At 47.9% G+C, this 16725-nt stretch overlaps 1 protein-coding gene across 1 annotated transcript in view; it reads right to left on the reverse strand.

Annotated features, from left to right (window-relative positions):
- The window catches only part of mpc2b (mitochondrial pyruvate carrier 2b), a 44580-nt gene that overhangs the window by 21841 nt on the left and 6014 nt on the right, over positions 1 to 16725 (reverse strand). The window contains exon 2 of the mRNA XM_072513815.1: positions 8299 to 8339. Within this exon, the coding sequence (XP_072369916.1) occupies positions 8299 to 8339 (41 nt within the window). The remainder of the gene's footprint in view (positions 1 to 8298; positions 8340 to 16725) is intronic.

Here is a 16725-nt window from a genome sequence, read left to right on the forward strand (position 1 = left end):
CACACTGTGAAGGGTCCTCGTCACGCTTCAAGATCAAAGCCCTGGACATCGTCGGGGGTAGGACCCGCTCACTTCCTCATCCACCAGCAAACTCACATCCAGGTGCCACAGCGGGCACTGGTCCCTCTCCTCCCCTAGCTCGAGCTCCACCCAGTGCGGGGCATGGTCTGAGATGGCTATGGCCGAATACTCAGTGTCCTCCACCCTCGGGATCAGCGCCCTGCTCAAAACGAAGAAGTCAATCCGGGAGTAGGCTTTATGGATGTGGGAAAAGAAAGAGAATTCCCTGGCCCCCCCGGCCTAACAAACCTCCATGGGTCCACTCCTCCCATCTGGTCGATAAACCCCCTCAACACCTTGGATGCCGCCGGCCTCTTACCCGTCCTGGACCTGGAGCGGTCCAACGCTGGATCCAATACCGTATTAAAGTCCTCCCCCCCATTATCAAGCTCCCTGCCTCCAGGTCCGGAATCCGGCCCAACATGCGCCGCATAAATCCGGCATCGTCCCAATTCGGGGCATACACGTTCACCAAGACCACCCGCACCCCCAGCAGCTTACCACTCACCATCACGTACCTACCTCCATTGTCTGCCACGATGCTCAGCGCCTCAAACGACACCCGCTTCTCCACCAAAATCGCCACCCCTCGATTCTTTGCGTCCAACCCCGAATGGAAAACCTGCCGTACCAACCCCTTTCTCAGCCTAACCTGGTCTGCCACCCTCAAATGCGTCTCCTGGAGCATGACCACATCTGAACATGACCGTTCAGGCCCCTCACATTCCAAGTTGTCAGCCGGATCAGGGGGCTGCCGCCCCCCCCTCCCCGCCAATTAGCCATCTCCCTTTCTAGGCCAGCCACGTGCCCGCGCCTCCCGCACTCCCCATTCTCCCGAGTGGCAGACCCCCGCCCCGACTCTCTCTTCAGGCTCCAGCTCCCCTTTGGCCAATGCAGCAGCAACCCAGTTCTCCACCCCCCCCCCTCCCTCCCATCCCCTCCCCCTCCCTCCCATCCCCCCCCTTCCCCCAGCTAGGTCCCCCCCTCTAGCTGCGTTGCTCCCCCCATAGCACTCCCGTAAGTCAGCTGACTCCTGCTGACCCCGGCCGCTCCCGCCACTCCATCGATACCCCAGTGTGAGAATCTCTCTCTCCTCCCCCCCCCTTCCTGTCCATCAGCGGGCGTTCCTCTCCAGCACCACCCCTCCCCCCTTCCCACGCGTGGGAAAAAGCCCACGCTTTCCACCAAGTCGGCCCCGACCCCTCTGGCGCAGCTCCCTTTCGCGGCCTGATCCCAGCTCCCCCACCTCGGGCCTCCCCTCTCCCCCAATGAGGCCCCCCTCTTCCAACCACCGACGCCCACACTCTCACCAAACCCCCACTACGAACCATTTCGCCCTACCCCACCCAGCACCCCAAAAAAAAACAGTACCAAACCGAACAGAACATGCCCCCAAAACACAACAATCCCCTCTCGACATCCCCTCGCAACCGACCCTCAATCCGAGTCCAACTTTTCGGCCTGGATAAAGGTCCACGCCTCCTCCGGCGTCTCGAAGTCGTGGTGGCGGTCCTTGAAAGTGACCCACAGTCGTGCCGGCTGCAATATTCCAAATTTCACCCCCTTCTGATGCAGAGCCGCCGTAGCCCGATTGTACCCGGCCCTCTTCTTGGCCACCTCCGCGCTCCAGTCCTGGTATATCCCGACCTCTGCATTCCCCCACCTGCTGCTCCACTCCTTCTTTGCCCATTTTAGGACACACTCCCTGTCCACGAAGTGGTGGAACTGCACCAGCACCCCCCATGGCGGCTCGTTGGGCTTGGGCCTCCTCGCCAGGACTCAGTGGGCCCCCTCCAGCGGAAAGGCCCCAGTGCCCATCAACGTGTTAGCATCGTGACCACGTATGCTCCAACATCCGACCCCTCCATTCCCTCCGGAGACCCAGAATCCGCAGGTTCTTCCTCCTCGACTGATTCTCCATGTCCTCGAACTTCTCCTGCCATTTCTTATGCATCGCCTCGTGCGCCTCCACCTTCACCGCCAGGCCCAAGATCTCGTCCTCGTTCTCCGAGGCCTTTTGCCGCCCCTTGGGGGTCGCCGCCCCTTGGGCCTTCTGGGTCTCGAGCAGCTTGTCTATCGAAGCCTTCATCGGCTCTGCCTTCAATTCCGTGAAGCAGCGCTGGGAAACTCCTGCTGTTCCTGTGACCACTGCGCCCACGCTGCCTGGTCGCCACCCGCCGCCATCTTGGTTTTCCTCCCTCGCACTTTTCGCTGCTCCAACACTACTTTTTTCACCGCTCCACTCCTGGTCCAATCCATACACTGCCAGAGAAATGTTACTGTCACCTTCCCACACTGGGAACCGTCAAACAAATGCCGCTGGGGGCCCTAAAAAGAGGCCAAAAGTCCGTTTCTGGCGGGAGCTCCCGAACGTGCGACTTAGCTCCGCATAGCCGCAACCGGAAGTCGCAGCCTACATATTGAGGCAATCACAGATGCCACAGACTTTTTGGCTTCTCATGCACCTTCAGGGGTGAATATTAAGAAACAAGGGCTACCCATTAAAGACATGGCTGTTCATGCCTGTGAAGAATCCAAGCATGGATACAGAGGAGGTAAAACCATGCCATGTGCCAACCCAGGTGACCACTGAACAAGTCACTAGGCTTCTCAAAATTAGAGTAAGGTACTAGATCTGGCTCTCCACGAGGGTGCGATAGGTGCACACATTCAAGATGTGGCAACACTCATGGCATGGATGGATTCCTCTAACAGCCGCACAAGTGTGCATTACCTCTGGATCCTCTGCCAGGTATTCTCTTACTGCATACTGTACTGTAAAAGTTTATGTGCTACCAACAGACAGAGGATCAGTGGTAACCAGTGGGGTTCCACGGGAATCAGTGCTGGGTCTGCAACTGTTTGCAATATATATTAATGAGGAAATAAGAAAATGTACTGTAGCCAAACTTGCAGACAACACAAAAATAGGTGGAAATGTAAAGAAATATTGATAAGTTAAGGAAGTGGGCAAAAAGTTAGCAAATGGAGCATAATGTGGAAAATGTGAAGTTGGTCATTTTGGAAGGGAGAACAAAAGAACAGAGTATTATTTAAATGGAGAAAAACTGCAGAATGCTGCAACAAGGAATTTGGGGGTACTTGTGCACGAAACACAGAAAGCTAGCACACAGGTACAGCAGGTAATCAGGAAGGCGAATGGAATGTTGGCCCTTATTTCAAGGGGATTGGAGTGTGTGATGAATGTAAAAATTCCATATATATTGTTTTATAGGTATTTGGTGCAGTAAGGGTTATTGTGTATATGACTGCTGCAGCAGTGTTTTTAAAGAATCCTGGTTTGAAAGGTTTTGGGAACCAGGGGTGCAATGAGGGCACTGTAAAAGCTTGGGCTAATGGAGTTTTGTTTGGATTAAGGCATTAACTCCCTGTGCAGTTAGATACATTATGTTTCAGCTTGATAAAATGATTTAATTGATGGGAGAAGCCAAGGTGCCAGGCATTTTGCACAAACACAATTTTAGTTGAGTTTTAGATCCTAAGATTAGGTGGGGTTAGAGGGATAGGGTGGGGAGTTGGCCACAGTTGGGTGCTCTTTCAGAGGGTTGGTGTCGACTCAATGGGCCAAATGGCCTTCTCCTGCATTGTAGGAATTCTATGAACTTCCAGTACATGCAAATGAGCCACACTGCAAGTCCAAATGACAATCTTAAATTGGTTGTCAACATAATTCTTAACATGCAGTAGGGCAGACAAAGTCAGAACTGTAAGATAGCCTGCTTTTATACTCTCTGAATCTAGCCTCTGAAAACCGGTTTAAGCCAATTATTTAATGAACTAGTTGTAGCTGCAAGCAGTACCAGTATAAACCCGGTTTTAAAGTTGGCCTAAAACTCACCTACTTCCAACCCAAACAGCAACTTTTAGTTAATTACTAAATTAAACAAAGACTAGACTTTAGATAGAAATTAACCCTTAAATCCACTCAGTCGCCAAACTTCAATTTAAACACTCTACTGCAGCCAAAAGCAACACTCCAGTGCAGACCACATATATACCCCTCATAAACCACTTCACTCATTCGTGTATCAGGCAAAACATATTTTTGTCTTGATGGCAGCATCCTGTTAGTGCTGAATACCACTCGTGTTGCTACTGCATTGTAGCAGCATAATGTCTCTTTTTTCAACAACACTCAAGTTCTGTACTACCAGACGACTAAATGCTATATGAATTTGCGCAGGTGTAGGCTATTTATTCACTTTAAGACTTTGAAAATTGAAGACATTAATTTTTTACATTATGCTCCCTTTATGTTTTAATTTCATCCATTCAATTACAACCTTCATTCAACAAATGTTTCAATTTAATTCTGCCATTCGGGTCCCCTTACCAGAAATTCTTGTCATGTACATCTAGTCAATCCAAAAACTGCTTTCACACAGAAATTAGTAATAGCAACAGGAATCAATGTAATACTCCTGGACAGATGAGCCAGCTCAACAAAGCTTTTATTGTAATATGAAATAAAAATATTTCTCGATAGATATTTTTAGTGAAAATATAGTGGCAAAATAGCTTATGTTTTCAGATAATCTTAAGTACTGCTCTTAATGCTTGCCATTCTTTTTGAATCAGTCTCTCCCATTGTAAATATGTAAACTCATGTATGGTAATTGTAATTATTTCAGTGTATAGTATGAGGATCCAGCTTTCTTTCCTATCAACACATTGTGGCTTAAGTATCTTTCTCTCTCCCTTAAGAGTCAACCTTCGAGCAAATCCTTACCACTCCCTCTCTTACAACTTATAACAATCCAAATGCACTGATGTTTTTGTCATAATTTCTGTACTCATGATCATTTGTATTATGTGCAAAATGTATGGAAATAAATATATAAATTCTGCTCATTGTATTTTGCTGTAAAATTAAGAAATCAGACAGTACACATTGAACTCGTGGAGAACAGAAATGTCATGTTGTGTTGACCCTCATGGTTAAATTATATTGCTATCCAACTATTTATAATTTTATCTCACAAATCCTGTTAGGCCAGAACAAATTGGCACGAACCATTTATTCTCCATTAGCTTTGGTGGTCATGTAATTACTTTAAATCCAAGCTTTCTACATTATATAGGATAAACAGCACAGAAACAGCACGCTTGGCCCAATCAGTCGACGCAGGCATTTGTGCTTCACTTGAGCCCTCTCCCATCTTTCCTTAAGTAAATTGATCACCGTAACCCTCTATTCCCTTCTCTCTCATACGATTCGTAGAATCCCTACGAAGTACAGGAGGCCATTCGGCCCATGGACTCTGTGCCAACCCTTCGAAATAGCACTCTACCTGGGTCCAGTCCCCGCTCTAGCACTGGAGCCCACTCAACCTAGGGACACTAATGGGTAATTTAGCATAGCCAATCCACCCAACCTGCACATCTTTGGACTGTGGGAGAAACCCGGAGAAACCCATACAGTCACTGGGAGAAAGTGCAAACTCTATAGTCACCCGGGGTCGGCATTGTCAAAATGGTTTAACGGCTGGAAACATTTGGGAATTGCTGATCTAAACTATTTGTTTCAATCACTCCCTGTGGTAACGAGTTCCATAATCTTACCACTCTTTGGATAAAGATGTTTCTTCTAAATTTCACATTGGATGTTTTGATGATTATCTTATATCGATATCCTTTAGTTATTCATTTCCCCGCAAGTGGAAACATCCATTCAATCAAAACCTTCCATAATTTTAAAGAATTCTATTAGGTCACCCCACACCTTCAATTTTTTTGAAGAGGCTCAGCATTTTCACCGTTGTCTGAAACGTATACCCAGACATTCCTTGTATCACCCTCGTTAACTTAGTGCACTTAGTGCCTCTATACCCTTTTTATAATATAGCGTCTAGAACTGCATGTAGTCGTTAACACGTAATCTAACAAAGGGTTGATATAGGTTTAGCATAACTTTCTTACTTTTCAATTCTACCCCTCTAGAAATAAAGCCTAATGCTTGGTTTGCTTTCTTTATCTCCTTGCTAATCTGTGGCGCAACTTTTAGCAATAGGTGTATTTGTACCCTTTCTACTCCACCTACACTAGCACCTTTTGTGTTGAACTTCATTTGCTATTTATTTGTCCATTCTGAAAGTTTATTAATTTGTTACAGTTTGTAATGACTATCTCTCCTAACCTAATGTTTATTTCAAATAAATTTACATTAACCAATTCTTTTTTTCCAATTAAGAGGCACTTTATTGTGGCCAATCCACCTACCCTGCACATCGTTGTGTTGTGGGGGTGAGACCCATGCAGACAAAGGGAGAATGTGCAAATTCCACATGGACAGTGACCCGGGCCGGGATCGAAGTTGGGTCCTCGGCACCATGAGGCAGCAGTGCTCCACTGCGCCCTCCCACTTCCTAACTTAGTGTTATCCACAAATTTAGAAATTGGACTGAATTGCCCAAGGAATGGTTATCACCATTGGATTGCCACTCCACTCCTACTTACTTACCTTACACCAGAGCTGGCACATTTCTCGCCCAGACATCTGAACTGGGCCTCCTCAGAAATGCAGTGTGTACCTGTTCTCAGGGTCCTTTCTTGTGGTGCAGGATCGTCAGGGAAGCCAAGCCCCCTGTCTGTGACACTGGCTGTCATATTCCAGTCAGTCTAAAATTCCAAAAGCCCCTTTGAGAAGCTATGGAGAGATGGTAAGCATGTAAGGTAAGTGGTTGAAGGGGTAAGGTGGCAGGTAAGTAATTGGGAGGCAAGAGGCAGGTGAGTGAGTGAGATGTAGTGTAGCAGGTGGGTAATGAAGGGGTAGAGCGGCAGGTATATGGGTGAGAGGGTAGCGTACGTCAGGGGTATAGTTGGGGGTGGGGATGGATGGGGGCAGGAGTTAGAACTGGTTTTAATCCTTCTAACTTTGCCTGGGTAACTATTCTGGTAAGCTAGTCAGAACAATTCGAAGTCTCCAACTCAGTTATGGATGGTTCCAAACATAGGGGAATTACCCATCAGAAGTCCAAGCTTCTTGGTCAATTTCTGTGCGGTCAGTGCATGGGACTTCCAAGGGGGTCCCCAAGTGCATTTTGGGAGTGGGTACCTCCAGGATATTACCATTCAGGGATCGAAAGTTCTGGATCATTGTTTTTTGATTTCAAAGTCTAAATCATTAATGTAATATTTCTAGCTTTGAAATTATTTCCATGACTTCTCCTCTATCAATTACAACTTCTTATATATTTCCCGAGAAGTAGAATGGCAATTATTTGGCATAATAATCACTCTCATTGTAATGAGGTTTAAACTTAATGAACATTTTCCTTGAAGCTTTACTATCATTACAATAAAGTGTCCTGCAATTAGTTTCTGTGATAAATGGAATCCTCTTCCAAGCACCAATCAAGTTTAATTAGCCCAGCTTTTAAATAAAAAGTCACTTGCACAGTATTTTTTTAATGCTGGAAAAGGTACAAATGCAACGAGTCGTATTAGTCACCATACACAACATTTGGACTAGTTATAAATAATTATATTGTCATTCTCACTTAAATATTGTGGTTCAGTCATAAGTTATATACACAATCAACTTAGATGGCAGGTTTGAATTAGTGCTCAGAAAGTCCTTATTCATTTTATGCCAACCAGCAAGAATGACATATGCTATTGGTCAGGTTTGTGATCATTCAACACCTCTTCACAAAAATCATAGATATTACTGAATTTATCATCTCTTGCTTTATCCTGAAAAGTGAATAAGTTAAGGAAGGATGATACGGTCTGTTCAAATTAAGTAAATCAATATCTTAAATTTGCTGTCAAAATTTTAACAGTATCCCCCCTTTCCATATACTGTATATGGTTATTGGATTCACAGAAATAGAACTTCTGAAACTTTAAAATAGAAAACTGGAACAGCCAATACCTATGTGTTATCTTGAATTAGCAAGACTCATTTAAATTCAGGAGAAAAGTTCTCAACATTAGCAGTGGGGTTGATACACTGACTTTAATTTGTCATTCTGCTTAGAGCGGCATATTAAAACTGTATCAGGAAATTTTGAATGAAGTTGGCAAAAGGCATGCTTGCTGCTTAAAAAAGGGAAATTTAGTCTGCACCACCAATCTTGCCAGGGAGCAAATTCTGGACCAGTATATCATGACAAGTACACACTGTAGACATGTATTGTTCAGTAACTTTTCAGGATCAGTCATGATATCCAATTTGCTAAACCTTTGAATATAATGTTAACATGATATACTCACACATTTCGCAATTGGCGACCAGAAAAACACTGTGCGAGGACCTAGAATCAAGATGGAAGTAGTTAAAGGTTTACATTTTCAGAATTCAATTTATAAAATCCTTTACTTGCTTGAATAGATGCCAATAATAAGCATGCCACATAGACTGAAAGAATAGGAGAGAAGTTAAGGTAAATTAAATAACAGTTAAGTGAAAAAATTCTGTGTATTGTAGAAGGCTAAGAAAACTCAAGGGTCTGCCAAGGATGAATTTGATTAAAAATGGTGCACTGATGTCAATATGATAAGGATCCAGGGAGGAGAATTTGTTTTTAAGAAACATTTTGGAAATTCAGGGGTTAGCACTGTTGTCTCACAGCGCCAGAAACCCAAGTTTGATTCCTGCCTTGGGCGACTGTCTGTGGAGTTCCCACTTTCTCCCCGTGTTTGCGTGGGTTTCCCCCGGGTGATCCAGTTTCCTCCCACAGTCCAAATTTGTCCAGGCTAGGTGGACTGGCCATTCTAAATTGTCCCTCAGTGTCCGGGAATGTACAGATTAGGTGAATTGGCCATGATCAATGTGCGGAATTACAGGGATAGGGTTGGGGAGTGGGCCTATGTAGAGTGCTCTTTCAGAGGGTCGGGGTAGACCTGATGGCTAAATTACGTCCTTCTGCACTATAGGGATACTATGGATATGGAACCAGTTGGAAAAATTCAGAATATGGGGGTGGCATGGAGGCGCAGTGGTTAGCACTGCTACCTCATGGCACCGAGGACCAGGGTTCGATCCCGGCCCTGGGTCACTGCCTGTGTGGAGTTTGCACATCCTCAGTGTCTGCTTGGGTCTCACCCCACAACCCAAAGATGTGCAGGATAGTTGGATGGCCACGCAATTTAGCCCCTTAATTGGAAAAAAATAATTGGGTACTCTAAAATTTATTTAAAAAAGGATAGTTCAGATGAAAGCCTAGATCTAGACAACTAATAGGAAAATTCTTGGATGAACTTTTTTCAGACATCCATTTATTTCAATAGATTTAACTACCATGCCATGACTCACCCTTCAACGGATCAGAGGATACATTAATTCCAGTACATTAATTACAGCACAACCTTAAAGGCCCGGACAAAAATCATTTAACTTTAATCCTCTTATTGATTCTCATGCAATATTCTTGTGACAGCTAAAAAAAAAAACTCGATCCGAGTGATGCACGATCAATTACACAAAGACGAGAGTAGGATGTAATCGAGGCTTCATTACACTGAGATGTGGGCCTCCTACAGCAGCTGACGAAATGGCTGCTGTATTGGGAGCACACATATTTATACTCCGCCTACTGGGCGGAACCAGCAGGCAGGGATCTACGCCCGTACCTGTAGTACAGGGGCCTTACCATAAAGCACCACATCAACATTCTATATATGCAATATATACATCAGTGGTGATTACCACATTCACCCCCTGTTAACAAAATGAGCCCGGCGGGGGTGGGGGGTGGAGAACTATTTACAGAAAGTTGTGTTTTAATTCAGACGGTCCGGTGCCTTGATCTGTTGTTGAGAGCGCCGCAGTGCTGATGGCGACTCCGGCAGCGGCTTGGTCTTCGGTGACTCCGGGAGCGTGTCAAAATCCTCTTCATCCCGGGTGTGAGCAAGGGGAGGACGGATTGTCCTGGAGCGGGGGCTGCGTCGGGGGAGGGGAGGGTGGCGCCAGGGCAAAGGGGGGGGGGGGAAGCAGTTGGTGCCAGGTCCCTGGGGGAGACTGTGTCGTGGCGACCGTTGGGGTATGCTACGTAGGCGTACTGCGGGTTGGCGTGAAGTAGCTGTACCCTCTCAACCAATGTTGTCTACGGAGGAGAATGGGTCCTGGGGCTGCCAGCCATGTGGGGAGCGAAACCCCAGATGTGGACTTCCTAGGGAAGGCAAAGAGGCGTTCATGGGGGGTTTCATTAGTCATGGCGCACAGGAGCGACCGAATGGCGTGAAGTGCGTCAGGGAGGACCTCCTGCCAGCGGGAGGCCGGGAGATTTCTGGACTGCAGGACCAGCTGGACAGCCCTCCAGACCGTCCCATTCTCCCTCTCCACCTGCCCGTTTCCCCTGGGGTTGTAGCTGGTCGTCCTGCTCGAGGCAATGCCCCTGTTGAGCAGGTACTGGTGCAGCTCATGAATGAGGATCCCCAGTCGCTGTGGACGTAGGCGGGGAAGCCGAACAGAGCGAAGATGGTGTTGAGGGCTTTGATGACGGTGGCAGACATCATGTCGGGGCATGGGACGGCAAAGAGGAATGGGGAATATTCATCGACCACACTGAGAAAGTACGTGTTGCGGTCGGTGGAGGGGACGGGCCTTTTGAAGTCCACGCCGAGACGTTCAAAGGGGCGGGAAGCCTTCACCAGGTGCGCACGGTCTGGCCGGTAGAAGGGAGGTTTACACTCCGCGCAGACCCGGCAGTCTCTGGTGACAGCCCTGACTTCCTCGATGGAGTAGGGCAGGTTGCGGGCCTCGATGAAATGGTAAAAACGTGTGACCCCTGGGTGACAGAGGTTGTCGTGCAGGGTCCGGAGTCAGTCCACTTGTGCGCTGGCACATGTACCTCGGGATAGGGCATCGGGGGGTTTGTTGAGCTTACCGGGGCGATACAAAATCTCGTAATTGTAGGTGGAGAGCTCGATCCTCCACCTCAAGATTTTATCATTTTTTATCTTGCCCCGCTGTGTGTTATTAAACATGAAGGCAACCGACCGTTGGTTAGTGAGGAGAGTGAATCTCCTGCCGGCTAGGTAATGCATCCAATGCCGCACAGCTTCAATGATGGCTTGGGCCTCTTTTTCGACGGAGTGCCGAATTTCGGAGGCATGGAGGGTGCGGGAAAAGAATGCCATGGGTCTGCCTGCCGGGTTGAGGGTGGCAGCCAGAGCGAAGTCTGATGCATCGCTCTCGACTTGGAAGGGGAGCGTCTCGTCGACCGCGTGCATCGCGGCGTTGGCGATGTCGGCCTTGATACGGTTAAAGGCCTGGTGAGCCTCGGCCTTCAGACGAAAAACAGTGGATTGAATGAGTGGCCGGGCCTTGTCCGCATAGTTTGGGACCCACTGGGCGTAATACGAAAAGAACCCCAGGCAACGTTTGAGGGCCTTGGGGCAGTGGGGGAGGGGGAGTTCCATCAGGGGGTGCATGTGATCGGGGTCGGGCCCCAGAACTCCGTTCTGGACCACATAGCTGAGGATGGCTAAGCGGTTTGTGCTGAACACGCACTTCTCCTTGTTATACGTGAGGTTGAGGAGAGTGGCGGTGTGGAGAAATTTGGCACGGTTGGCGTCATGGTCCTGCTGGTCGTGGCCGCAGATGGTGACATTATCCAGGTACGGGAAAGTGGCCCGCAGCCCGTACCGTTCAACCATTCGGTCCATCTCCCGTTGGAAGACCGAGACCCCGTTGGTGATGCCGAAGGGAACCCTAAGAAAGTGGTAAAGGCGGCCGTCTGCCTCGAACGCAGTGTATTGGCGGTCCGCCTTGCGGCTGGGGAGCTGGTGGTAGGCCGATTTCAGGTCTACTGTCGAGAAGACCCGGTACTGTGCAATCTGATTGACCATATTAGATATGCGTGGGAGGGGGTACGTGTCGAGCTGCATGTACCGATTGATGGTCTGACTGTAGTCAACGACCATCCTGTTTTTCTCCCCAGTTTTGACCACTACCACTTGGGCTTTCCATTGCTGGCCTCGATGATGCCTTCCTGAAGCAGCCGCTGGACTTCAGGCCTGATGAAGGTCCTGTCCTGGGCGCAGTACCGTCTGCTCCTGGTGGCGACGGGTTTGCAATCCGGGGTTAGGTTTGCAAAAAGGGAAGGTGGGTCGACCTTTAGGGTCACGAGGCCGCACACAGTAAGGGGTGGTAGGGGCCCGCTGAATTTCAGGGTTAGGCTCCGGAGGTTGCACTGGAAGTCCAGGCCGAGTAGCAAGGCAGCGCAGAGGTTAGGGAGGATGTAGAGGCGGAAGCGGCTGAACTCCTCGCCCTGGACAGTGAGTGGCGCGATGCAGTACCCCCGGATCGCCATGGAGTGGGACCCGGCGCCAGGGAGATTCTCTGGTTAGCGGGGTGTACCGCGAGGGAGCAACGCCTTACCGTATCGGGGGGAGTGAAGCTCTCAGTGCTCCCGGAGTCCAGCAGGCAGGAGATCTCATGCCCGTTGACCTTCACTTTGGTTGAAGCAGTCGCGAGGTTGTGTGGTCGAGACTGGTCAATCGTGACCGAGACGAGACTCGGCTGGTCGTTGGCGGTTGCAGGCGATGCGCGGCCGGACGAGGTGCCCGATGGGCATGGATCCTGAGTTGGGTAAGATGGCGGCGCCCACGGGCTGCACATGTCGTGGGGGAAGCAAGATGGCAGCGCCTGTTGGCCTGGAAGGAACAAGATGGCGGTGCCCACGGGCCGCATGTGCTGCGAGTCGGGCAAGATGGCGGCGTCCACTGGCCACACGTGGTCCTAGGAGTGGAAGATGGCGGTGCCCACTGGCTGCACGTGGGGGGTGCCGGGTCAATAGCGGCAATTGAGCGGGCCTGGCACACTGCAGCGAAGTGTCCCTTCTTGCCACAGGCCTGGCAGAGGGCGCTCCGCGCTGGGCAGCGCTGTCGGGGTGTTTTGACTGCACACAAAAGTAGCATTTGGGCCCACCGGGTTTGTTCGGTTGCCGCGCGGCACAGGCATAGGATTGGCTGAGGGCGGTTGCTGATGGGGTCCACGATGGGGCGGCCGTCTGCGGAGTCCACGATGCACAGGGGGGGTGGGCCGCACGGTCGGGGGGATAGGCCTGAATGTTTCGTGATGCGTGAAAGCGCTAGTTTTTTGGTCGAGCGTGGCCCCCTCTAAGAGGCGCTGGCGGATGTAGTCAGACCCTATGCCCGTAACAAATGCGTCTCTCATTCGCAAATTCGAGTGCTCCGTGGGCGAAACAGCCTGACAGTCACAGTCTCTAACTAGGGGGCGCAGGGCGCGCCAGAAATCTTCCACCGACTCACCGGGAAGTTGACGCCGTGTGGAAATGGGGTGCCTGGCGTAGAGTGTGTTAGTCCGCTGAGCGTAGTTTTCCTTCAGTAGCGCCATGGCCTCTGCGTAGGTCAGCGCGTCCTGGATAAGTGGAAAGACGTTGGAGCTCAGCCGCGTGTAAAGGATCTGGAGCTGCTTGGCTTCTGGAATTTCGTCTGGCGCAGACCCGATGTACACTTCAAAACAGGCTAGCCAATGTTCAAAGTCCTTTTTGGCGTTGTCTGTTTGCGGATGCAGCTGCAGGCGATCCGGCTTGATGCGGAGGTCCATCTTCTGAAAACTCAGTGTAATAAATTGATGCACGATCAATTACACAAAGACGAGAGTAGGATGTAATCAAGGCTTTATTACACTGAGATGTGTGGCCTCCTACAGCAGCTGACGAAATAGCTGCTGTACTGGGAGCACACATATTTATACTCCGCCTACTGGGTGGAACCAGCAGGCAGGGATCTACCCCCGTACCTGTAGTACAGGGGCCTTACTGGAAAGCACCTATATCAACATCCTATATATAATATATACATCAGTGGTGACTACCACACCTAGTCCTATGCTAGTGTAAGTTATTGCAACTCATCAGCTGAACAAAACTGGACAAAAATTGGAAAAGGATACTACCCCATTTTAAAAGGACAAATGCTGTACAGAAACAGCCCTAACCAAATGTCTGCAAGCAGGCAGACAGCAGCATATACACTCCCCAAGACCCATCTCAGATAGGAACAAAGGAGGCCATGAGTCATGGCAGGGCCAGCTGGAAAATTATGCTGGAGGATCTGGATGGCCCGAATCATCTACGGGAGAGACAATGGTATGGAGATGAGTTTTACCCTGGCCAGACGAAATTGCATTCTAATGGGAAAACATTTAAAGTTGACCCCAATGCCCACGTCATTTGCAAGAGGTCAACGGTCTCCGGAGACATTACTGAACCTTTGTGGAGAAACTGATCAAATCAGTTTCAACCTGCCAGCAATTAGCAAGCCTTTGTCCTGAAACTCACCTGTGGGAGGAACCAGTTAGCTCCATTCAGGTTTTTGCCCTTAAGAATAGGGGACTCAGGACAGAGGAGAGACTGCTACGGGGCTTACCAGACTACAAGGCGGAAGATCACGAACACCAGACCACACAAGATTCCTGCGGAGGAGCCAGACCAGCAGGATCAAGGCCCAGCAGCCAAACGGATCAGTCAGTTTTGAGGAAGAGCCAAAGAAATATTTGCCTGTTTAACTATTTTCCTGGGAACTGCGAGTATATTTGTTCAGCCCACAGAAACTCCCAATTAGGCTAAATTGTTGAGGTTGGGGTGGGTGAATGGATATATATATATCCGTGTGTGCTGGAGTAAACTTGTGTAAAAGTAAGAATTTTCGATATGCCGTTTAGTTTCTTGCTTCCCATAGTATTTTTATAACCGGTGTTTGTGTGTTATAGTCTGTGCCGTGGAGAGCCGAATTTTCTTGAATAAATTATTTATTTGTAAATTTACCATTGTAATCTCACCTTTCTTTCAATGACCGCTCTTGTTGGGTCACAATAATTGTCAGAACAAAATTCCGAAGTTGAGGACCAAAAAGGAATCCGAGCGCTTCGAATACGCTCACTCAAGAGAGGCTACTGGTTAGGAATAAACAGTGGTCCCTCTTTCTCTCTCTCTTGTGAAGTTTCACTGGTGGGACATTTCCGGGTGACATTTCACCATCAATAGGAGAGAGACTCACACAGGCATAGGTGGCAGTCAAGGTAACTGGCATGGCATAAGAACAAACCCACTGGTTAGGCATAAACAGTGAGACTTGTTCCCTATCTCTTGCGAAGCTGTCCAGTGCAACACTCCTGGGTTGTGGTTTCAACACCTGCAGGAGAGAGACTCCCACTGTTATCTGTGACACCCAATACCAATCTGTTGTGGAGTAAAGGAAACCTTTTACACTCTGCAGGACAAGAGAGTGAGAAATCGCCTGCTAAATTTTAAAGTACAGCAGCTGTGCTTCTGCAGCAGTGCATGCTCAAAAATAAATCCCCCAAATGCTTCTGTCAATAGTCACCTTTTTTGCTTCAGTGGATATTTTAGTGCAAAAAGTAGGTAAAGTATAGCTTTTCCAGTAACCTGCTGCAGAAACGGAAAATCTGTAGCTCTATTTGCATCATACCCGTGTAGAAACTCGTAACAGAAACACCAATCTGGTACTGAAAATTTAGGCCCATGCAAAGCAGAGCATTCTTACTGCATAAGTTTTTTCATAGCTCATTCTTCCTATTAAAAGCTTTTAATTCATCCATAGTTTTTAAATAGGCCAGGATTTAGACTTTTAAATAAAAAAAGGAACTTTAATAAATATTGAGTTGCGGCGCTGGTTACAAAACCTAATTGCACAATAGCAGTCAAGCGTGTGAAAAATCGCCAAGGACATTCAGTATCTTACCATCATAATGTAATTGCTGCAGATTTCTAGAAGTAACCCCATTGAAAAGCCAATAGCAAGTTCATCATGAAATGAAATAAGCCAAATAAAATATAAGCCAGTCTAATATTCTGATTTTGGTTTGCAACAGATTAGAAATAATGCTTTCACCAATACTTTTTCTGTTCTTTTAAAAACAGCCAATAAGAGGCAAACAAAGCTATGAAGATCACATCACAGCTTCATTTGATGGAACAAAATGGTTGTCAAAAGTAATTAAACATTACAGTAAAGAAATTAAGAATCGTAGCAATGAAAATAGTACAAAAGCAAAATACTGTGGCTGGTGGAAATTTGAAATGAAAGCAGAAAATGCTAGAAATATTCAGCAAGTCAGGCAGCATCCCTGGAGAGCCAATGTTTTGGGCCTGTGACCTTTCATCAGAACCGATGACTGATCATCGGCCTGAAATATTAACTGTTTCTCACTCCATAGACCTGCAATGAAAAGAATGTTTTGTAAATTGTGGCTGGAATAGAAGACACAGTCTTAAGACCATAAGACACAGGAGCGGAAGTAAGGCCATTTCGGCCCATCGAGTCCACTCCACCATTCAATCATGGCTGATTTCAACTCCATTTACCCGCTCTCTCTCCATAGCCCTTAAATCCTCGAGAAATCAAGAATTTATCAACTTCTGTCTTAAAGACACTCAACGTCCCGGCCTCCACCACCCTCTGTGGCAATGAATTCCTCAGACCCACCACTCTCTGGCTGAAGAAATTTCTCATCTCTGTTCTAAAGTGACTTCCTTTTATTCTAAGGCTGTGCCCCCGGGTTCTAGTCTCCCCTGCTAATGGAAACAACTTCCCTACATCCACCCTATCTAAGCCATTCATTATCTTGTAAGTTTCTATTAGATCTCCCCTCAACCTCCTAAACTCCAATGAATATAATCCCAGGATCCTCAGACGTTCATCGTATGT

Source organism: Scyliorhinus torazame, chromosome 8 (genome assembly GCF_047496885.1).
Source record: "Scyliorhinus torazame isolate Kashiwa2021f chromosome 8, sScyTor2.1, whole genome shotgun sequence".
Classification (NCBI taxonomy): domain Eukaryota; kingdom Metazoa; phylum Chordata; class Chondrichthyes; order Carcharhiniformes; family Scyliorhinidae; genus Scyliorhinus; species Scyliorhinus torazame.